The 24147-nt window shown below is 45.3% G+C and overlaps 1 protein-coding gene and 1 pseudogene across 1 annotated transcript; both read right to left on the bottom strand.

Annotated features, from left to right (window-relative positions):
• Positions 1 to 7964: 7964 nt before the first annotated feature.
• Positions 7965 to 9497, bottom strand: LOC124695994. The gene has a single exon (XM_047228790.1). It carries the CDS (start codon positions 9495 to 9497, stop codon positions 7965 to 7967), a length of 1533 nt encoding a protein of 510 aa, XP_047084746.1.
• A 4920-nt stretch (positions 9498 to 14417) lies between these two features.
• On the bottom strand, positions 14418 to 21947 carry LOC124702925 (annotated as a pseudogene).
• Between the last annotated feature and the right edge of the window lie 2200 nt (positions 21948 to 24147).

Consider the following 24147-nt stretch of genomic DNA (forward strand, 5'->3'; position numbering starts at 1 on the left):
GCAGGTATCTCAAGGAAGCAAGTGTTTAGGAGAATTGTTATTTCAATTGTTTGGTTGTCACAATTAGGGAAGGACATGGATATTATTTTTATTTGTTTCTTGTAGAGAGGAGTCATACATAAGTGCAGACATAAACATGTGTAATTACACCCCTAGTGACTGATCACAAGGCCGTTTCCAGGCAAACTAGGTAGATATTAAGACATAAAGGCCAACCACCGTTGTAAGTTTCAAGATCCCCATAATTATACCTCCTATTAATTAATCATGAATTAATATAGCAAGCATATTTAAGATTTGTGACACGATTTATGTCAATCTCCGGCTATTCCTCCTCCTATCATCATGCAACGGTGACAACCGTATCCATTACCCAACATATGTGTGCACACATATATCAGTACATAAGATCATCATGGAAGCTGGTAACATATACTTATATGCAACCAACAACAAACTATTTCACAATTTCCATAACCAAGTCACTACTCAAACATAGACATAGAGACACAAGAGATCATGGAAAAACAATATATTCCATCACACATCATGTTGGCAAGAGATTACAACATGTAGATGGGGATGTTGCTGGAGGTGTTGATGAAGATGTTGACGATGACCACGCCGGAGGGGGTGGAGTCCATCGGAGGCGAATCCGGCAGCGCTACCCCCACCCTCCATACTCCATTTGGCAGCAGCCTTCTAGCCCCATGTTTCTTATTTTTTATCTTCGCCTCCATATGTTCTGAGATCACGTCGGAGAGCCTTTTTATAGAATATTTTAGGTCAATAAGAAGAGGATGGTGGTGGAATCGACGACCTCTGAGCAACGAGGTGGAAAAGAGAGGTGGTGATGCGACCTAGGTGGGAGCCCACGCCACTGGCCCTCTTTCCCAGATTGTTGACCTCTTGCTGGCCCATTTTAGCTCATTTTGTTCGTCTCGAAAATTCCAAACCATGTTCTTTGACCTTGCCCTTTTTCGATTCTAGTAGCTGCTGAAAATTCCAAAGTACTAACATAACTTAGAGCACCACCCACATCTCAGTCGGTCATCATCGCTCTGCCGACGTCTCTGACCTCCCCTTGCTCTATAACAACACCTGGAGCTCTAGTAGGAAACCCTAATCCCCCTACACCCTCTCAATTTGTCTCTGGAACACTTTACTTCTTATAACCTTCTAAGATCCACCGCCAGATTTCATCAAGAAGATGATTATTCTGACCACCCGTAGCCTTGTGGCATGGTCAAGGAAGAATGTCGTGACTCGGTAATCATAGTAGAGCAAGGAATCAAAGACGGAAGCCTCCAATCGAAGCAATCGAGCAATTCCTTTTCGACGTCGATAGCTGGAGTTCATGATCGTGCCATAGTTACCGATCGTCCATGTCTTCGTCGAGCGGGTCCATCATCTTCAGGGTGAGCCTACAACTCTATATAGCCTAGTTATGCATCTTAGCTTCATTTGTGTCGCATTTCCACGATCGCCATAGTTGGGCTGCCTCAGTACACATCGCTGACATCGTCTCAAGTAATTCCTTGGTAACCTAGGTAGCTCATTCAATGCGCCATACTGACACGCATCGAACACACCCGCTCGCGCGTCTCTGGGAGCCATAAACAGCGGCGATGTCACCGATTGCCCACCGGTGCCAAGCAGCCAGCGAGAGGATGATGTGTTCGTGGGTCCCTTTGAGAGATCGGACTTGGTCTACGCCCACATGGCTACCAATATGGGTACTCGTCCACTGGTCACACCGTGGGTAAGGTTTGACCGGTAGGTTTAGTAATTCTAGTTATTTCAAAACTAGTCATTAACCCGTGCTCCGCACGGCCCAGTAATAATTATAAAGATTCACATACTGTAATGCCAATTACTTGATAATACAGCTCACTTGATAAACATGTTATTATTGTTAGAATCATATCAACTTTTAACCTGCACAATCATGAAGTTGATAGATATTACGTGTTTATAAAATTATATGTATGCAAAGTTATAATCATGCTCAAGAACTATGAGAAGGCACTAAATTAACTATTTCCGTTGTTGAATGCTGGTCAGGCTGCAATCCCAGATAACATCGTCTTGTCAAGACAAAGAATAATATTATTTACAACGATTCCATTTGAATTGTAGACATCCACTATACTTCGCTTTCTCCTCCTTACCATAGCAGTTCAGTTCATGCCATATAGCAGTAGCATATCATGTCTCTATAGATCATCTTATTCATGTGTGGAATTGGTTAGTCAGGAAGTATGATTTAACGTTGTTCATTAAACGCCAAGTCTACAAATAGACAATTCATTCCTGCCAAAACGAAAGGTTCGTCGTGTTGAGAAAGAAACTAACATGGCTTATTGTTGAGACCTTACTGCATATGAGTTGACTAATACTGTATCTATAACTTCAGTATTAGCAGCAAGAATATTTGGTCTTAATTAGGATTCTTGGAGAACAAAACGCGAGAAGCAGTCCATGATCCTACTCTCGTTCTAAAAAAAAACTTTTAGCGGTTCCTGTCATGAGAGAATTTTATAGATAGAAATTGACTATATATGCATGCTCCGGTTTCTAGGGTCCATTACTGATATTATAACGACCTTCGTTCCAAAACAACTTTTGTAACTGTTTCAAGATACAGATGTATCTTACACACTAAAATGTATATAGATACTTTCCTATCAAGATAAAATTGTGACATTTCTTTTGAAAAGGAGGTAGTTTTTTAGGAATTGGAGTTTGCGGAAGGTACAATCCGATTTCATTGTTCTAGTTTCTATTTTTACTACTGAATAATTATGATCAAATATTTTTTATATATGGAGTTTATACCCTTAGTGTAGACACTCTAAAAGTAGTTTGAAAATACTCAGCTAACCACGATAGTTACCTTAAACATTAAAACCAGTGAATATCACATTGTTTGTTCATAGAGATAGACTAAATCTTTATGCCTTGTTATATGGATGGAGACTCAGTGGAAAATAGACATTGATGTGAGGACATGAAAAATATGTGCTCACCTCCAGGAATAAATAATTGAAATTATTGCAACTTTGCAACTGCACTTTTTCAAGAGCAAGATTCATGATTCAGTACCAATGACCATACATAGCACTGTTTTTTTTTCAATACATCTAACAGTATCAGCCTGAAAAAATGGAATAAAGTGAATCCTGTGTTTCTAAAGCATAACCCCATAAGAATCCTATGCAAACTAAAATATAGTTCTTTACATTCCTGAACAGAATAGCTGATGCAAGTGAAAAGTTAGAAGTAGCAAAATATCAAATGCGATACCAATCTGCAATGACAAACAAAATCATGTTCTCCGGCCTGGGCATCACCTTTACTTTGCAACGCCTAGAGGAAAATGCTTGCAGTTATCAGACTCTTCAAATCATGAGTAGCGAAATATACAAAAAAAAATATAGGAAAACATAGAAAACTAATACGATAATTATAAGCTACGTAGCAGATGATAGGAAAAAAATTGTATGTTGTGAACAAAATTGAACATATCCTATGACCTAGAGAGCAGTAGAATTTTTCTTTGAAACATTATGAACCTAGCTACTAATACGGTACAAATAAGAAAATCGGGAAGCGACAAGTACATGCAGCTTTTATATTTACGGAAGGCATAGCTAGACTCCAAAAATCTGATCCTTCAAGACGTAGAGCAACAGCAGTAAATTAATCTCATACCCCTGCTGCCGCGAATTATTTTGAAGATCATTGTTAATTGTATTTATTCGCTGCTGCCATGTTTTCCTTCTTGGTCGCCGCTGTGTTTTCCTCTCTGCCCCGCTTGCGCCGCATCGAGCCAGCAGCACGCTGCCCATTTTCCCTTTGCCCCTTCATGCAGATGCTCAGCATCGCCTCATGCTGCAGCTGCTCTTTTCCCTGGCCTGCCTCCGCTCCTGTAGCAAGCAGCTGCATCACATCGAGCACCGCGCGCGCAGTCCTGCACCATCGATATGTGCTTCTCAATCTTGATTTTCAACATAAAGTACAGACCAGCAATAACGGGATGTGGACCAACAATAATCCGTCTTTCAATAGCGTAACACCGTGTCATCGGAGAAGCTGTCGAAGGTGCGACGGCTGCCGGATTAATCTGCTCGCCAACGCCACGATCTGAGATGGTTTTGTAGTTTTTTTTCTTTCTTGGTAGCCAAGAGAGGACAGAGGCAGAAGAGTTACGTGGCTGCAAGATTCCCGGGGCCACACGTTTGATCCTACGGTTAATGATAAATTATGGATCTATCCGATGGATGAAATTTGCTAATTCTTAGAATTACCGTGGAAGCTCCTAGGGAGTCTCCAATTAGTAAATATAAGATTCCAAAAAATGCTTAAACTTCACGAATTCATATCAAATCCATTTGAAACTAGGATACGCATATAGAATATCAAAATGTTCAGGAAAATAATCTCTACCCATTAAAAATATAATATTAAATTGAAAGTTTAATTATTTAACACTTATTGTTTAAGCCTTTTCTTTTATCCTAAATTCCAAGAAAATTCAATAATTAGTAAAATGCTGAAATATGCAACAGTCGTTTGGAAAATGAAGAAAGCACTCAAAACAATTTACTTTTATCATATTTTCATTAAGATTATCATTATTGTATTTAAACTCTAAATTGTATCATCTTAATATCATAAGAAAAGGTTAAAACCATTATTTACTTGTATTAAAAAGTTGTTTTTTAACTTCAACTTTACTTAAGATGTTATTTTCTTATAATTATATGACAAATAGGAAACCCTAATTCTATCATGTATTAAACACTAAATCCATAATTTTATGTGCAAGCCCAATTTAGTAAAACCCGGGGAGCCTATAAAAAGTAATAATCTTTTTCTTAACAGCTACTCATAGATCTTTACAAACAAGATAAACGCATGTTCATGCCCTACTAGAGTTATACAAGTCCCTAATGCAAACGAGGTTGTCATTTCATGTAATCATTTTGAGTAGACCTTATATGATCAAGTAGTACTAAATAAAAGTGAACCCTAACCTATTAATTTCATGTCATCACTATTCTTTGTTGTAACACCATTGTGATCAACCCTAATAGCAACATATATAGTAATTCACTTTATATGTTCATGCTCAACTAAACCCTACAAGTACTAAAGAATTATGAATCCATCTTGTTTAAGAACCATCTAATGCTTACTTAGATCATTAAATGAAAAGGCATAGTAAACCTTAGAAACCAATAACCCTTGTTTGAAATACTTCGTGTTCACTAAGAAACGATATTTTCAAAAGTTATTCTTTTTGAGTAAATAACAAGTAATTCTCAACTATGCCTTATAGAACTTTAAGCTAAACCCATGTTCTTTAAATGCTAAGATTATGCCAATTACTATTCATTGTGAGTTAATATGACTGTTATGATATATTAATCTCTTGAAGTAAATAGCAAGTAATCCTTAACCATGCCATATAAAACTTTAAGCTAAACACCGATTCTTTAGATGCTAATGTTATCCAATTACTATTCGTTCTAAGTTAATATGATTGTTATGATGTATTACACCACTTGTATATGATACAAACCTTAATAAATTGTTTGTGAAACCACCATAAAAGTGCAACACACCCTAAAGAAATCATTACAACTCAACAATCCTAATTCATCGAGTTTAGGTTACCTTATTAAAACTCACCAATCCTAATTCATCAAGGTTATGTTACGCTTAGAACGATTGCATCTCATATGCATTATGTCATATTTGCCAGTTCTTTAAACATTGTCCTTTTCGGACGAGTATGCTATTTTAGAATTTGGAGTTATATCATCTCAAAGCTCTTGGCTGCATAATCTTGCTGTCAAGAAAGGAAAGTTCACTATTGCCATGTCATTTGATTATTTTTATCAAATTGCTTGCAAAGTACTATTCGTATCATTCCTGCATTTAAAAGCAAATTATTATCTTCATAATTATGAATATGACTATGTGGTGGGCGATGGAACCATGGTATGAGTATGATGGAGGTTCCATTGCAACTCGGTTATGTATTCACATAGGATTAAGAACAAATGTCGTCCAATGATTATTGCGCCGTAAATCTCGTGTTAACCATAAGATCTAGAGTGGGACAGAGAAGTCAGGTGTATCTTCTTCCTTCCACATATCAACGGATGCACCTGCACTAGAGGCTTCTGGCGTCCCGCAGGAGCACTAGCAGCCATGTATTCTTCCCACGGTACTGATGATCTACGATGGATTATAAGGAACTAGGAAGGGTGCCAGGGATTTACAAAAGGGTGGGTATGCGGGGTCGCGGAGAAGGACAGTGATTGGCTTGGACCTTATATTGGTCCTCACACCAAGGAAGTGTGGACGGGAATATCGAGTCTGGTTGTCAACAAGGATTAGTTATCTTATGGGAAAAGTAACACACATCTGCAGAGTGTGTCAAATTATGGCTTGTCACTCCTTATTCTGGGTTTGAAACTGCGAATACTACATGAAAGGAGCTCCATGAAGTTCTAGATGACCCGTGAAGACTAATGGACATAGCTTTTTAGAATAAAATCAACCTTTTAAAGAAATGATTATGAAAATTTGCATTTGTGTACGACTTCATGGTCTATGGTTGTAGCTAGTGCATGATACACCTATATCCCCATTATTGAACTTGTTGAATAGGCTCTTGCTCACCCGTTCTCTCTTGAACCCCCTGCTTAGATTTGGAGGCATCAAAAGAGAAGCTACCGTGAAACTCAAAGACAGAGAGTAGTCCACTATTACAATGGGGCAGGAACTAGTTAGAGGAGTCAACGAAATCAATTACACTCCCCGGGGGGAACCTAGACTGGGAGTATAAGAGAACTAGCTTCCTAATCCTAGCACCTAAGTAGCTAGAGTCCAATCATATATTTTTTTAGCAAGCCTAGTACTTCTATAGGTAGGCTAGTAATAAGTTAGTATACGTGTTGTTATTTTGTAGCTTTATTTGATGCTTTACCTCATTATAAAGTAAGAGATTATGCTGATCTTTTGTAAAGAGTCTGTGCTATAAATTCTACATACATATCTTGTCCCCGTAATATTTTCGTTGTACCACTCTAAAAGATATAATACTAGCGGAATTGTATTTTATTGGTGTTATGTTAAAACTTGCCTACTAAACATGCAGTAGTATGTTAGGTCACCGCACTTTCCTTGACATGCACCATATTATTGAGCATGGCATTTACATAGAATATACCAAAAAGCTTAAATATATTTATCTACCGTTTGCAATATACTAATGCGCTTGGCCTGGCATTTTGCGAGGGCCACTATTCTAGTTAGTTACTAATAGCCATGTTTCAAGACACGTATTAGTTTAATGAAATATCGGTGTCCTTACATCAGCAATGTACTATGTGCACGATGTACTTTCTATTTCTTTGAAACAACAAGGACTATGTTGCGTATGGCATTGTGGATTTGTGGCGGAACCATGCAAACATCTTGGAGAGTAAAGCTCCTTTCAAAAAAAAAAATCTTGGAGAGTAAAGCTCCTTTCAAAAAAAAATCTTGGAGAGTAAAGCTAATACGCAGGCCTGGTGGTCAACGTGAAGACCACACGCCTAATATGAACTGGCTTACAGATATGCACAAATACTACCAGCAATATACAGGAACCAAAAAAACAATAACGATATGGCATATTACTCCGGGTTCAAAGTGCTTAGTTGATCAATGAACAATAAGAGTGCAGAAAAAGTTCTCGATACGGGGGTGAAGAAACCTGACTATGACGACCGTGTTTGCCACACACACACAAGACCTGACCAGACAACAACGATACAAAATCCTGATTATACCGACACATTCGGCACCCTAGAAGTTCGGGCGCAAAGCACAACACTAAGCACTAGTACATACGTAGCTTTATTATGAGGTAAATTCCCCCTTACGATCTTCAGAACAGTCATGCATTAGCCGGCACGATTCAAGGGGGCGTCCTGCTGTAGAGAAACTTCAGGAACAGAGGCAGGATCGAGCTCGTGGAAGCCATAGAGCTGACCACCTTCCTCTTCTTGCAAACGGAAAGAGGGAATTCTGTGAGAAAACCTCATCTTATCTTCCACAGGTATCTTCACTACATTAGTTCCGATGGCGGGCTTAAACACAGCGATATAGCCTTCGACTTTAGTTTTGGTGCACCTGACAATCTCCCCAATGCTATACTCATCAAGATCGTTCGTCCCCGGAGGAACCCAATCAGGTGACCAGTTTTTGTAGATGGCCCAGATCTCACCGACCTTCGGAAGAATTTCAATCTCCCGCTTTGGGTCGTGTACCTTGTACACCAAATGAGAGAAGGTATTGGTTGTTTCGTAATTGGTTCTCCAGTTTCGAACTTTCAACTTACCGCAGCTGACAGGTATACCCTGCTCCAACCACTGTTTCTCCTGCTCCACTTTAGGACAAGCTTCTAGCCAGGTCAAACACACTTTGAAAGGTCCCAGCTCGATTTTGCTTATCCAGCCATAGAACTTGGGGAAGCTGTCAGCACCGCTGCATATTGACCATATTTGTCCATGTTCAAATTTCTCAGGTGAATGGCATCCTTCGAAGTCATGGAATTCTGAATCAGGAAAGGTAAAAATACCCTTGGAGGGACAATTTTTCAGCAAGGATGCGTTCTGCTCGGACGAACTATCTTCATGTTTTCCTTTGCTGCTTGTACTGCCAGCGCTAGAAGCAATGGATGTGCCGTTTTCTTTCTTGCCAGGAGACATGCAAGAGTCGAGACTAATTGGGGGAAATGCTGCATCCAGGTCCGTGGGGAGACATGCAGGGTCGAGTTCCAGAAAACCTCTCGGGACATCCACTTTCTCATGACCATCTGTGCTATAAAAAGGGACTCTGTGAGAAAATCGAAGCAGATCACTTGATGCTATCACAATTTCGGGCTCATCCTTAGCTGTCGCAAACAAACTGCTAAAGCCTTTGACCCTGACCAACGGGACAACGGTGACGCCAGCACGAAATGAGAAATCTGACAGGACTTGGACGACTTCATATTCATAGGATCTATGGTTACCTGCATCTGATGCCCACTGCATGCTCCAACCCTTATAAAGGGCCCATACTTCACCCTTGCTAGGATATACTTCGTAGTTGCTTCTTCTTTTGCCTTTTGTCAGTTGAACAATATGCGAAAAAATGAATCTGAGCTGTGATATCTCTGTTTCTCTTAAGCCAAAGCTTCCACAAGCAACCGGCAGTTCTTCATCGGTCCATCTATCCTCAGCTTCATTTGCTGCAACGTGATCCAGCCAGGTGAGATGAACTTTGAAATCGAGGGCATCTGAATGTTTTATTCTACTAGCATAAAGCCTTGGCATGCCATCCACGTCATCATAAACTGCCCAGATCTGATCAGCTGCAAATAGGTTTGCATCCACCAACTTGCCAAAATCGTAGAAGTCTGTACCATGTACATCAACAGGTTGGGAGTCCATGTTTACCGCCCTCTAGAACAGAGCTTAGTACTATTATGGACATGATGTCTGGGACTAGAATAAACAAAGCAACAATTCGAATTAAAATAAAACATGTCAAAGGAATTAGGCCGACATACTACTACTGGGCATGTACTACATACGGCATGAGCCAAATGCATGGAACTGGAACCGCTTCATTGGCTAGACAAAATCAAATAATGACCTTAGTTTAAAGTTTGTAACCTATAGTATTACTGTTATGCTAAAACGGCCTCCATCACAGTCGGCTATCTTAAACTGAAGAAATTAACCTTATACCTTACTCTACATAGTGGAATAGGATCATTTGTTTGGCGAATGACGACTATATCATTGATAAATCCATACATGAACTTATTGTCACTATATATACTGACTGCTATGTCTAGTCACTCCACGGGATCAATTGGCTAGTACACGACTCCTTTAAGCAACTCCACGGGATCAATTGCCCAGCACCTAGTTGCGAGAAGATGCATATAAGAATTCAGCATTTTTTATCATATAAAAAAAATTCAGCATTTTGCGCAATAACTAAATCCGTTTTTTTCGAGCAAGAAAACTAGTAGTCTATCATATTTTCATGGCATTGACTAAACTAGCGTGTGTATCTGATCATGACACGGTAAATCTAGTAGTTTGCCAACCTCCCTGCCACAGAAAGCTCTAAAGTCTAAACCCCTTAAGCTAGATCTAACTGATAAATGGACCAAAGTGCACATCATAAGACTGAAAATGAGGGAAAAAGAACTACTAATTTGATTCGCTTTTCATTGATCGTGCTTATGATTAGCCACAAGACATTGCAGCTAGCATGGGGTAGTTTCCTCCTGGCGCAAGCTAAAGAGGGAGACCAAGCGAATCACATGGAAGCAGGAGCGGGCAACTGTAGAAGCACCCATCAAGCCAACTAGTCGACACCCAAAAGGCACGAAGAAAACAAGAACACGATGGAAATGCGACACGGGTAAGGTAGGGGAAACAGAGCATATGGCAGTAGAAATCACCTTAGCCGGGGGTGGAGCTGGAGGGATCGGCGGTGGCCGGAAGACGGCGAGCTTTTAGGGCAATGGTGACTGGTGAGCGCGATGGGATTTTGGGACTGGAGGGTACGTTTTGAATTTGATTGATCACTGGATTACTACTAGTGGGAAGGTACGCCTCCGTCCGTTAGGTAGTTCCCGTATGATGCGCCCAGTAATGCGATCTGCTTCCAAAATTTACTGCTTTGAGCAGTTAGATAGTTCCTTTATAATGCGCCTGGTATCGCGATTTGTTTCCAAAATATTCACTCAAGGACATAACTGCAATTCCGTTGATGTCTCGCTATTCCGCTCTGTGCTTCCATTTTCTTGCCGACATAAATTTGCTTCGACCTGTATGAGCAGTATGTTTCCATCATCAACCTACCTGTGTGTTCAGAACAAGATCTTGTAATGGTTCATCTCACATGTACATTTGCTCCCTTGCGCAGTCAAATAGTTGCCAACAAAGTTTGATTTAGTTTCCAAACAATCGCAAAGGGCATGGATGAGTAGTGATTGCAAACCCTGTTTGGTTTTCCGCACCTTTCTAAATTTTCTCTACGGTACCAGTGCTATCCACAATTTATAGAGAAGGTGAGGGTAGAAGGGTAATGTATGATATATTTGTCGAGTACTAAGTATTTCAAAGGTGTCACAGCCGAAATCTATTTCACTTTCCATTCTATTGCCTCCTCGCATTTTACGCCTTCTGTTTCTCCCGCCCATCGCTAACCTGTTCATGCCCATCTCGCCGACGGGCCCAGTTCGCGGCTGGGAATGTCAGTGACGTCAGTGAAGTCGATGGGCCGCTAAAGCCAAAGGCAGTAAGGCCCTACGCCAAGCCACGCACGAGGCCAGCGCCGAAGGATAAGCCAATGGATGTGACGCCGGAGGTGTGGGAAAGGAACTGCATCCGGTGGGAATACGCGACGGCGGAGCACTGAGAGTGGTGGCAAAAGTCGGAGCTAAAATGGATATGGCACTCCATGCATCCGCTAGCCAAGGGTTCATCCCGGGCATTGTCGTAGGAGGGAGCTCCTTGTCGTCGCTCTACTCAATGAGTTGGTCCTCGTCCCTCCACTCGAGGGGCTCATCCCCGTCTACCCCGGGCTACTTCCAGGAAGGTTGTGGCCCCACGCGGAAGGTTCTCCCGCAACTACTCTACCCCCCCCCCTCCAACTTCAGCAAGTTCAATCTAGACGCCATGTTTTCGCCGAGCTGCACCAATTGTCGTCATGTTGTGGTCGGCGGGGTCGTGCAGGGGGCAAACCTCAACCTCAATAGTCCATATGACGACCTAGCGGCACCCCCGCCAGATCAAATGAGGGGCGCTCTCGCTCGGTACTCCTAGCTAGCTTGGTGCTGCCAACCTGTTCAACGGTTGGTGGATTCGACACCTATGAGGAGGAGAAAGAACCCATCGCTCCCGCCGCTGATGGGATGGAGAGGAAGAAGGCCAAGGGCGGAGGAAGCCGAGGACTAACATGGAAGTCATTGGAGGACATGTGCTTATGCGATTCTTGGAAGGTCGTGTGCATGGATGATGGATACCATCACCGGCTCCAATCAAACAACCGCGCCTATTAGAAGAGGATCAAGGCGAGTTTGATGAGCTACATCAACAAGGAGTGCAGCAATATGCACATGCATGGATCAAACCCAAATTGCAATAGCGCATAGGTGAAGCATCATCCAAGCCGTGGTGAACAAATACCAAGGCTACCTTGAGGGCATTCGCGAGCGACATGTGAGTGGGAAGAATGCGACATATCACTTGATCATATCCGACGACTTGTTCAAGCGGCTCAACAAACACATTGCGTTCACCTTGAAGCATTGCTTCTTGAAGCTCCAATACTGCAAAAATGGAGGGTCTTTCGGAGGTTGCTCAAAGAGAAAGGCAAAGAAGAGCCGGCCAAGGTGGCGGCGGCAGCATCAGAGGGACACCTCATTGGAAACAAGACGCCAAAGGCGGCTGTTGTTGCGATGACACGGTTAAAGAGGGTGCAATGGAAGGTTGACAAATACCTCGTCGAAGTCATGTCGCGAAAAGGCGTCCCCGGTACGCCCAACTCGACAATGCTGCCTCAGGGCGCATGGGAGAGATGCTCAGTGCACGATGCCCGTACCGGCTCTTACATTTTCTAGCGTCAGCGTGTGTGGATTCTGCTAAGTACTAAGGGTCAGCCACCTCCGGATCAGGTGATAGATTTCTCCTCGATAATCAGTTAGAGCATCTCCACTTGTCTCCCCCAACAGGTCTCCGGCGTGCCATTTTTTCATCCGGACGGTGAAAAATGGCCCAGCCGCGCCCCCGGTTCCTCGTTTTTCGCCGAATTTGGGCTTTCATCCATCCGGCGAGCCCACGCCAACCCCGGCCTACCGGGGAGCGCTCGGGGACTCCGGACGAAGCGAAAGCGCGTGAAACGGCGAGAAATCTCTCCCGCGCTTTCGTTTCGTCTTCGCCGCGGAGGTGGCCCCCGACCGGTCAGCGACACGGGCATCGTCTTCCGCGCACGCATCGTCTTCCGCGCGCAGTAAAGGCTGCCGCCGGTCAGCTCGCCGCGGACGCGTCGCATTCCACGCGGCATTAATCCCCCGCGCCAGCCGCGCCTACATAGGCCGCTCCGCTCGCCGCGACGCGTACCCCTGCTCCTATCTCCCTCCACTCTCCCGATGGCGTTCTCCGACGACGACGGCGCAGCCAACAACGGCTTCCCCCGCCGTTCGCTCCACGCGTGGGAGGGGCACCTCCTCCACCAGGCGGGGTACCCCTGCCCGCCGGACACGAGGCCTCCCGGACACGTCGCTCGCTACCGTCGGCCTGCGACACCTCCATCTGGCGTCGCCGTCCCCTTCGTCGACCTCGAAGCCTCGGACGACGAATGGTACAAGCCATCGCCGTCCCCGCCTCGCACCAGCGGCCGGTGGGGAGACGCCGGCCAGGGCAGCAGCCAGGCCGCGCCGCCGCAGTTCGACGACGATGGCTCCGACGACGATGGCGACGACGGCGGCGACTACACGGTGTTCTACCGCCATTTGGGCATGTAGAGCGCCGTGTTTTAAAATTTACAGTTGTATTCCCCTAGCCGAATTCGACTATGTATGAACTTCGCCCTCTATATAGTAAATATCATTAAATTTAGTCTAAATTCGCCCGTTTTTAGCCGTAGTTTGTCAAGTTTATGTTTTTCAAATTTGCATCGTCGTCTTCGCCTGAGCACGCGGCTGGGAAACTACTCCTCCCCACGCCAAATTTACATCCAATTCGGAGGAAAATTTCTCCGGATTTCGGCATGGGAAGGCCAAACGAGTGGAGATGCTCTTACCACCGCCGGAGGTGCATCGTGCTTTTCTGGATCCGATCGGAAAGGAAAGGTCGATAAAGCTGCGCCGCGAAGGGAAAGGAGGGTGCGAAAAAACGCACTTGCCAACTCTCTAAACATTTTCTGCTGTATTAATTCCAGCTGCGTTGCTTCCAGAAAAGAAGCATAGTCATTTTGCAAAGCAACCCCTAACACCAACTAATGTTAGTACTCCGATTGTAGGGCGAGGTACTTTTAACGAATAATAATAATGTGATCGAGGCAAGCACACGCGAGGGGTATCCACCGATTCCACCATTCCATTAGTTAGTGCCGTTTTGCTCCACACATGTACTCCGATCCAGAGAAAACAGAATCTACAATTATCTTCCTCCTTAAGCACGTCCGACCAACTAATCCTTAGCGGCAAAGCAGGAAAACCTTGCATTCAGCAAACTTCAGGACTACTGCACTGAGAATAAGACTTCTTGCACCTGGCGAGGTACTAAAATTTCAATAATGCTATATTAGATTTGAATCATTTCAACACATAGTAAAACTTGATGAAATGGGTAGAATAATTACTCGCAATTGAACTTGATGGCACTGGTGACATCGGTCCACAAGTAACAGAGGCATGTTGGAATGGTTCCCAATAAGACTAAAGCTGACTGGCATATATGTACTCCAGAAAAACTGATAGCGGTATATGAAAATAGTTCTAGTCATAATCTATTTGAAGGGTTTGTGCTTTGGCATCAGCGTCTCATGTGGCACCCTAGTACAGGAAAACATCTGGAACGGAGGCTGCATCCAGCTCATAGAAACCATGGAGCTTGCCGCCACTTTCTTCTGTCAGACGAAACGAGGGTACGCGGTGAGAGAACTTCAGGTTCTCCCTTGTAGGTATCTCCAGAACACTCTTTGGCTTGCGAGGCTTGAACACCGCAGTGTAACCTTTGACTTTAGTCAGAAGAGAAATTTTTGTGCTAACTTCAGTGCGCTCAATGATCTCGCCGATAGCAAATTCACAAGCATCAGTGCTGGACGGAATCCAGTCAGGAGTCCAGTTCATGTAGATGACCCAAATCTGGCCTACTTGCGGAAGAATTTCAATCTGCAAAGATGCGTCAAGTTGCCTGGTGTATACCAAATGAGAGAAAGTATCCTTTGTCTCATACTTGGTCTTCCAGTTTCGAATTTTAAATTTACCACAGCTGACAGGTATATCCTCCTCCAACCACTGTTTCTCCTGCCCAACTTGAGGACAAGCTTCAAGCCATGTCAAATCCACTTTGAAAGGTTCCAGCTCGACTTTGCTTATCCAGCCATAGAACTTTGGGAAGTTGTCAACATCACTGTATAAAGCCCATATTTGTCCACGTTCAAACTTCTCACGTGAGCGGCATTCTTCGAAGTTACAGAATTCAGAATCGGGATATGTATAGACACTTAGGGAGGGACATATTTTTGCTGAGAAAGGTCACCTAAAGAATTAGGACCATGGGGAATTTTCTGCAAGCATGTGTTCTGCTCAGAAGAAATATCTTCATGTTTCCCACTACTGCTTGGACTGTCGGTGCTCAGATCAACGAACGTACTGCCCTCTTTCTTGTCAGGAGATATGCAAGAGTCTCGAGTGCTCAAATCAATGAATGTGCTGCCCTTTTTCTTGTCAGGAGACATGCAAGAGTCCAGAGTAACAGAAGAAAATGCTGCATCCAGGTCCACGGGGAGACATGCAGGGTCAAGTTGCAGCAACCCTCCTGGGATACCAACTTTCTCACTCCCATCTGTCCTATGAAACGGGATGCTGTGAGAAAAACTAAGTAGCTCACTTGGTGCTACCACAAATTCGGATTTATCCTTAGCTGTCGCAAATAAACTCACAAAGCCTTTAATCCTGACCAATGGGGCAACCATAACACCAGCACTAAATGAGAAATTTGAAAGGACTTCGACGACTTCATATTCATAGGATCTATGGCTATCTGCATCTGATACCCACTGCATGCTCCATCCCTTATAAAGGGCCCATATTTCACCCTTGCCTGGATGTATGTCATAGTTCCTTTTTTTGCCTTTTGTCCATGAAACAATATGCGAAAACATGAGCCTGTCTTGTGATGTTTCTGTTGCTCCTAAGCTAAAGCTTCCACAAGCAACAGGCAGTTCTTCATCAGTCCATTTATCTTCTGATTCATTCGCTGCAACATGCTCCAGCCAAGTGAGATGAACTTTAAAGTTGGAGGCATCAAACCTTTTTATTCTAGCATAATATCTTGGCATGCCATCAAGGTTATCATAAATGGCCCAGATCTGACCTACTGCAAACAGACAAACTTCCCTCAGTTTCTCAAAATCAAAAAAATCTGCATCAGGGAAAGAAAGCTTCTCAGAATAGCAAGGTTGATCCTGGCCAACAGTATCTGTTACTTCTGCCTCCATATTGTCCTGATCACCTATATCTGTACATTTAGCATTCTCTTGGACGTCTACTTTGCTGGGCATGTTAGATGGAACTGATTGCCTTGCAGCATTCAAGTCAGGGTTAGATGGAAAATCATTCCTTTGCTTCTTTTTGCTATTAGAGTTCAGGCTACTGCAGCCATCAGCCCCTTGCTTTTTCCTAGCAGTTTTAGCTTTCGTTTGGATGTCTACTTTGCTGGGCACGTTAGATGGAACTGACTGCCTCACAGCATTAGAGACGTTCTCATCAAAGATTTGCTTCAAATTCAAGTCAGCATTAGATGGAAAATCATTCTTCCTTTGCTTGTTTTTGCTATTAGAGTTCAGGCTACTGCTGCCATCAGCACCTTGCTTTTTCCTAGCAGTTTTAGCTTTCGCTTGGATGTCTACTTTGCTGGGCACATTAGATGGAACTGACTGCCTCACAGCATTAGAGACGTTATCATCAAAGATTTGCTTCAAATTCAAGTCAGCATTAGATGGAAAATCATTCTTCCTTTGCTTCTTTTTGCTATTAGAGTTCATGCTACTGCTGCCATCAGCATCTTGCTTTCTCCTAGCTGATCTCCGGATACTGGGGGATTCCGCAGCATTTTGCACTGCAGATACACCTTCTTTACCTAAGTTCTTTCTATCAACAGCATTTAGATCAGCAGGACCTGGCATGCATCCCACACCTGTGTTCCTGTGTGCAGTTTGGGCAGAAAAATTACTTGTATTTGTTGCTGGAATTTCAACATTGCCCCTCTTACTATCTGACCGGTTAGCTTCCTTCTCACCACCAGCACTACCATGCCCTTCTATATCACATTGTGCCACATTAATCCTTGCTTTCATATATGAGTTTGCACCTGTAGATGAAAGCTTCACAGGACCTGGGATATTCATAGCATTTGGAGCTGCAGATGCCTCTTCTGTGCATGACTTCTGTCTCCCAATGATGTCTGGATTAGCAGGATCTGGTATTGACCATCCACCCATATGCTCATTTGCAGCCAGTGGTACGGAAGGTTTATCTTTATTCATTGCTGGAAAATGACTTGCCCCCCTTGCTGTTCTTGACTGATTAGCTTTCTCGTTCGTGCTTGGAATGCTAAACCCTTTCATGTATTCATTACATCGGGCAACATTTACTCTTGGTTTCACATCTGTGGTCCCCTGTGCAGAAGGAAGCTTCACAGGCCGGCCTTGTTGACTTGGAAACGTCTTTGCTGGAACTTGAGAACTAGTGTATACACCCGATGAAGTTGACACATACTGTTCCTCTAATTTGTATGTAAAGAAGTTATTTCCACAGTTCATACATCGGATCAGAGTATTCAAGACACGGATGTGGTACTGATACCGCACCTGACAATGGGAGCATATGGTCCAAAAGGTCAGTACATATCCAGGAACATTCTGTTTACTTGTGTCGCTCTTCTTCTGTTGCTGTGTAACTTGCGTTGGCGCTTTCCTGGAAGCATTCTGCCTTCTGATGTCATATTGAGATCGTGTTGTTTGATCACACAGTATTTTATGAGCATCGCCTACCAACTTGAAAGCATCTTCAGCACCATGAAAACAGTTTTTATCAGGATGGAGTGAAAAGGCAAGCTTGAGGTATTGCTTTCTTATGTTAGAATGATCTGCTGTTGGCTCCACTTGAAGGATTGCATACCAGTCCATCTCTCCATTCACCCTTGCCTCTGCTGCACAATGTACATTGCAGACATTTAACACCTGAAATATATTCTCAAGCTCGGGAAACAGCACTTGAGCTTTAAGTGCAATCTTTTGGGCACCAATGAAGTCTTTCTTTCCCAACTTCTGTACAGAAATTTCCCTAGCCCTCAAGGCCTCTTCTCTGTTGCACTCCATGATCTATGCCAAAACAATATACAGAAGCCACGCGAAGTCGTGAAGTGTTATCCACTAGAAATGAGTATCCTCTGACTCAAGCTTTATAGCAGATAACGGATGCACACAATCTCAATCAACTTCTCAAACATATGCTAATGAACCTTGAATGCATCAGGTCCTGAAAAATTAAGGAAAGAATAGTTCTTAGTAACAATATTTAGCTCCTGAAAACACACACATCTGTGAGTTCCATAAACTGCTTAAATGCAAAATCTAATACACGAGACCACATATAACATATTCCTTCCGTTCATAAGGAGTAGATGACTTCCTAGAAAGTGTGCAGCCATTTTTAAAAAACTAGATGATTCCCCACGCGTTGCTGCGAGAACACGCCCAGTCCACGGAGAAAGCAAACTGCCTCGCACGATCTGCAGTACCAGATTCCCATGTTCTTCCACGCGAGAGCCCCTGCCACGCCGCCTCCCCACGCGCCGGTACCTGATCAACATCCATGCCGTCCTGCTGCCTTGGGTTCCTCCTCGAAAACTGATGCCAGATTCGATCGAATCGGCGAGGTCGGAAGAGGGGACGGCGGGAGGAAACGGAGGCGGAGGCGACAGATGTGCTGAAACAGCAGGCTCACCGACATCGACGCGGCTCGGAGCCAGACGTCGGCCTCCATGGAAGAAAGGGCGAGGTCGGAAGAGGGGCTGGCGAAACACCGCTGCCCGTCCTCCATGATGCCGTGTTCCAAGACGCCGCCACTCTACCTCCAACTCTGCCGCCCGTCCCTAACACCGTCGTGTTTCAGGACGTCGACGCCATGTTCCAGGACGCTGCTGTCCTCCACGACGATGTGTTCCAGGACGCCGCCGCCCTTCACCTTCCATCCGGCGGCAGGTCCACTGCACCCGCCCGTCTCCTGCACCCAGCTCGACGGTGTACTGGTCCTCCAAGGCGGCGGTCTCCTTGACAACTGGGTGCTGCATCCCTACAAACAGATTCCACGCAGAAATTTGAAGATATCAATGGTGCCATGGTGGGGTTTTGTTAAATCATTTAGCAATGAAACATTTGCGACCATGGAAGCTATATTGTTAGATCATGACATGATGCCAACCAAATCAGTTTACTACAATTTCTTTTATGTGTACGAATTGAGGCATGGAAGCAATCATGATATGCCCTCACATGTGATTCCTCAAAAAGAAAAGAAAAAATTGTTTATAGAAGGAATTGGTCAGATTATGGAGAAGGCCATAGCGCTACTATTTAATACCATTGTTCCGTATATATAAATTTGTGCTTCTGTTGTTCAAGTGGATCCAGCAAACTTTTATTCCTAGAAAGCTTTTTTTTTTCGATAAAGGGAATATATTAATATCAGAAGATACCAATTACACCCAGCCTCTGCAACAACGCACCATCCTAATGACAATACGGATGCACACAGCCAAAAAAGAGAAAAGAAGCTAAGAAAAAAGAGTCCCGCCATAGCATTCCAGCCCTAGCAACAACAATACAACCACCACCATGACAACACCTGAACTCCAGACTCTTCAAAAGCGACGCCTCCAAGAAGGGAACGGTGCACCAACGCCGTCGTCGCCCGATCAAAGATCTTAGGTTTTCACCCTAGAAAGCTTTTGGATGTCAGCTTCCATGATGCTAATTTAACTTATTTATTTTAAGGTGTATTATCAACACAATGTGTTCTTTTGCTTTGTATTCACTTTGTTTGCTGCCCAGAGGTTGTAGAATTGTCTTTGCAGAAGAATGCTTTATATTCTTCTAAAAGAGGATGTTTTCTTTCAAACTCCAAGACCAGGTGTACACATGGAGTCTAATTAAGTTGAGTAGTCTTCTTGGTTTATGCTGCAGTTCATATTTTGATTAGTGTTGTATATGCTTGTGCATTCTAAATTTAGTACTCCCTCTGTTCCATAATTCTTGCCCCAGATTTGGATGTATCTAATTTGCGACAAAAATTATGGAACGGAGGGAGTAGTGATCATCAAATAAAACTAAAGTACTTGCACTTATGTAATCATGGTGATAGTGCTACACTACGAGGACTTCCTCTATTATTTGTGGTTTGTATACTTGCTAAAGATGCTTATAAACTGAGTTGTTGAACAAATTACTTCACACAGGGACATTGTGGAGCTAATCCCTGAGATTACAGAGACGAGCTAAAACACTAAATATGGCTGGTGATGAGTATGCATCTGCCATGTTTTACTGGATTGAACAGTGTCTGGATTTTATAGGAAGCTTTATTCAGGGCTGTAGCATCTGTACTTTATATTGGAAATATAAACTTTTTCCTACAGAATAGAAGTTGATTCATCGGTGATTAAGGATGATAACTGCAGGTTTCACCTTAACACTTCGGTAGAGATATTGGAGTGAGTACATTCTCTCCTTTCAAAGGTCATTTTCTACATTTATTTTCTACATACATTTTCTGTGTGACAACTGACAACCAATCAAAATGCTGACCACTAAAGTTTTTTTTGCAGGTGTGATTGCAATAATTTGGAGAAGACGCAGATTACACGGGTAATAGTTACCTCTGAAGAAATTATTACTAGACCACGTAATCTCTACACTTGCTAGCAGAGATGCATTAGCCAAAACAGTATATTCCCGATTGTTTCATTGGTATTGGTTCCCTGGCACAACACTCCAATTAGATTTGTATTTACTTTCTAATCTTGGCATTTTTGCATTGTTACTATGACCTATCGATAGGATTTGGACTCCGAGTTTACTATCAAACTATGTATTCATTTCCTTGGACGATTTGTCCCTTTGGTGATGCCAAAAAGAAGTTCCAACCTGACAATAAAAGGTTATTAATCATTCTATACTTACAGCCCATTTGTTAGCACTACTGATCTGACATGGAAGTCGACAGGCCCAAATCTGAGCGACACTAACGCTACCAAATTTGGTGCATGGTTTAGATAATCTATTTTCTGCTATGCACACTTGTATACAACTAAAACTACTGTAGATGCTAACAGATCTTGAAAAGGCACACCTATGGACAAATAAAATTATACAGGGTGTAATGACAAGAATAATTACCCACATTTCCATCTATAGTGGCGAAGCCAGTCCCCAATATTGGCAGGGCTGGCCTCCTGCCAACAACAGCTTGCTGAACATAGGATATAGGTAGAACATAAGATTTTTGGAAATTCCACGTGGGATTTCACCAAGGTATCCACTCGAATGAACCGCCAAACAGGATTGAAGTACCTACGTAGAATGATCTTGCATTTAGTATATGTACAATAGATATCGGGTCAATGTCGAAGTAATATTGCTGACACCAAAGTATACAGTATTGAAAACACGCATACACATATTAGCAAGTGTAAATATATTTAACAAGCATCCTAGACTCCTACTTCAGACTTCAGAGAGATTCTCCGCTCCCTTTCTTCTATAGATTGGTAAGAGTTGGTTTTGCTGAAGAGGGGAACTCTACCTGCACACGATGCTGGTTTGGTGGTGCCCAGAACGCTCGCCACATGGGCAGCCCGCTGGAGCAGGGCGTCCTCGACGGCGTCCCTCGGTGATTGTTCCGACTCATCGGCTGTTTCTGCAGGGGGACGGCCAGCGTTGTGAAGCCCTCCAACACGTGGTGTCCGCAGCTTCCTATCCGGTGGATACGAGGCGCGCGCCTCCGCGTCCGCCTCCGTCGGCCCCTAGCTCTGGGTCGCCGGCGAGGCCGCGAGCATGCCGAGTGGCAGCGCCTCCCCGGACTCTTCGATGAACGGATTCGATGAGGAGAGGCGGCGAAGAGCAGGGGGTGTACGACTCCTAACGTCTGCGGTGGGATGAAGGGGAGGGCGGCCCGATGAGGTCAACCGAGGGAGCTGGCGAGCAGGGGACCTTGCGGGGGCGGTGGGAGGTAGCAGGTACAGTTGGTGGGAGAGAGAGCTAGTGAAGAGTGGGAGTGTTGTCCACTTCTTTTTGAAGATTAGAGCATCCCCACTCGTTTGGGCTCCCACGCCCAATATCCGGCGAAATTTTCGTCTGGATTGGAGGAAGATTTGGCGTGGGGAGGCCATTTTCCCAGCCGCGAGCCTAGGATGGATGCAACGTAATACGACGAATTCAGACAAAATAGGCGAATTCGTTCAAACATAAGCGAAATTTAATGATATTTAACATATAGAGGCGAGTTCGTACATAAATAGGGCGAATTCGTACATATATTTGAATTCGGCGATTGGCAAACTAATACTAAAACTAAAAGCGGCCTCCTACATGCCTAAATGGCGGTAGAAGGTCGTGTAGTCGCCGCCGTCGTCGTCGTCGGCCGGAGCCGGCGTCGTCCCGGGCGGCGGCGCCTCGTACCGCCGGCTCGTGCCTCGGCCGGCGTCGCCGGCGCGTGGAGGCGACGGCCGGTAGATGTCGTCGTCGCTGCTCTCCTCGAGCTTGATCACCTCCCTGGGCGCGGCGTTCCGCGAGGACGACGGTGCGGCGGCGCGGGCGGCGAGTTGTCGCGCGGCGGCCGGATCCAACATCCGCCGTCGCTGCTCCGCCTCTCGGCGCTCCCGGTCGCGCCTGGACCACTCCAGCCGCGGCGTCGATGGGGAGGCCGTTGTCGGCGGGCACCGGGTCCTTCGGCGACCCGGCGATCGCCTCCGCCACCGCGGCGTCCTCCGCGCGCTTCGCCTCCTCCTCGGCGAGGCTGGTTGGCGGCGGCCGCGGCGGCCTGATTCTTCGCCGTCTTCCTCTTCCGCCCGCGTTGCGGCGAGGAGGGCTGGTCGCGGATGACGAGCGCGCCGGCTGCTGCGCCCTACGGTCGGCGGTGGAGACGCCGGCTCCTTCTTCACGGTGGCCGGAGACGGCCACTCCTTCTTGACGGTGGCCGGCGTCGACCCGCCGGACCTAGACGCCGATCTCGAGCCCGACGACGAAGAGGACGGCGCCATCCTCCTCGGTATCCAGGAACTACCGTGCCGGCGCGACACGGTAGCCGCCACCGGCGGCGGCATCCCCGGGACGGGGAGTTCCCGTCCTCGATGTGCGCGAGCACATTCTCGAGGGTGCGGTTGGGCGCGCTCCACCATCGGCGGCGGCCGGCGGCGTTGTTCCTTGCCGGAGGAGGAGGAGGGCCGTCGTAAGCGGCGAGTTCGCGTTCGTACCTTCGCCGGAAGAACGTGATCCACGCTTCGTGGTTGTCGGGGAAGAAGCGCGGATCCGCGCGCTGCTAGTCACTGAGAGTGACGAGCACCTCCTCGATCGCCGTTTCGAGTGCGCCGCCACCCGTTGGCGGCGGCGGGATCGGCACGCCGCCTGCGCTCAGCCTCCAGCCTCCCGGTGCGCGGAAGTCCGGCGGCGCGGGGTAGCCCGCCGCGTGCGGGAGTCGCCCCTCCCATTGGTGGAGAGAGCGGTGGCCGAAGCCGTTGTTGGCCGCACCGTCGTTCGCCATTGCTGGTTCCTTCGAGTTCGGGGATGATTTGGGGGAAGACGAGCGAGGAGGTGAATGCGGGGCAGCCGGGGTAGTTCGGCGATAAATAGCGGTAGGCGCGCATGAAACCGAGGCGACGGCATTAACTCGCCGCGTGGAAGCTACGCGTCCGGCGAATGCTGGACCGGCGGCGGGCTTTACGGCGCGCGGAAGACGATGCGATGAGGACGACGATCGGTGTCTCTCGCCGACAAGTTGGGGCCACCAGACGCGCGGGAACGTTTCGCGCGCTTTCGTTTCGTCCGGAGTCCCCGAGCGCGCCTCGGGGGGGCGGGGATGGCGTGGGCTCGCCGGATGGATGAAGGGCTGAAAGTATAGAGATGGTAAACCTAGAGGGGGGTGAATAGGTTTCTACAAATTTTAATTCTTTCTTTGCAATATTAGGCTTTGCGGAATATAAAGATGAGCCTAATGCAAACTAGGTGAAGCAACCTATATGAGGATACAGCTAACTCGAGCACGAAGGCTCTCACGGGCAGTTTAAATCACAA

This window comes from Lolium rigidum, chromosome 3 (genome assembly GCF_022539505.1).
Source record: "Lolium rigidum isolate FL_2022 chromosome 3, APGP_CSIRO_Lrig_0.1, whole genome shotgun sequence".
NCBI classification, from domain to species: domain Eukaryota; kingdom Viridiplantae; phylum Streptophyta; class Magnoliopsida; order Poales; family Poaceae; genus Lolium; species Lolium rigidum.

Coding starts and splice junctions, on each gene's coding strand:
- LOC124695994 (XM_047228790.1), bottom strand. CDS start 9,497: ATGGACTCCCAACCTGTTGATGTACATGGTACAGACTTCTACGATTTT.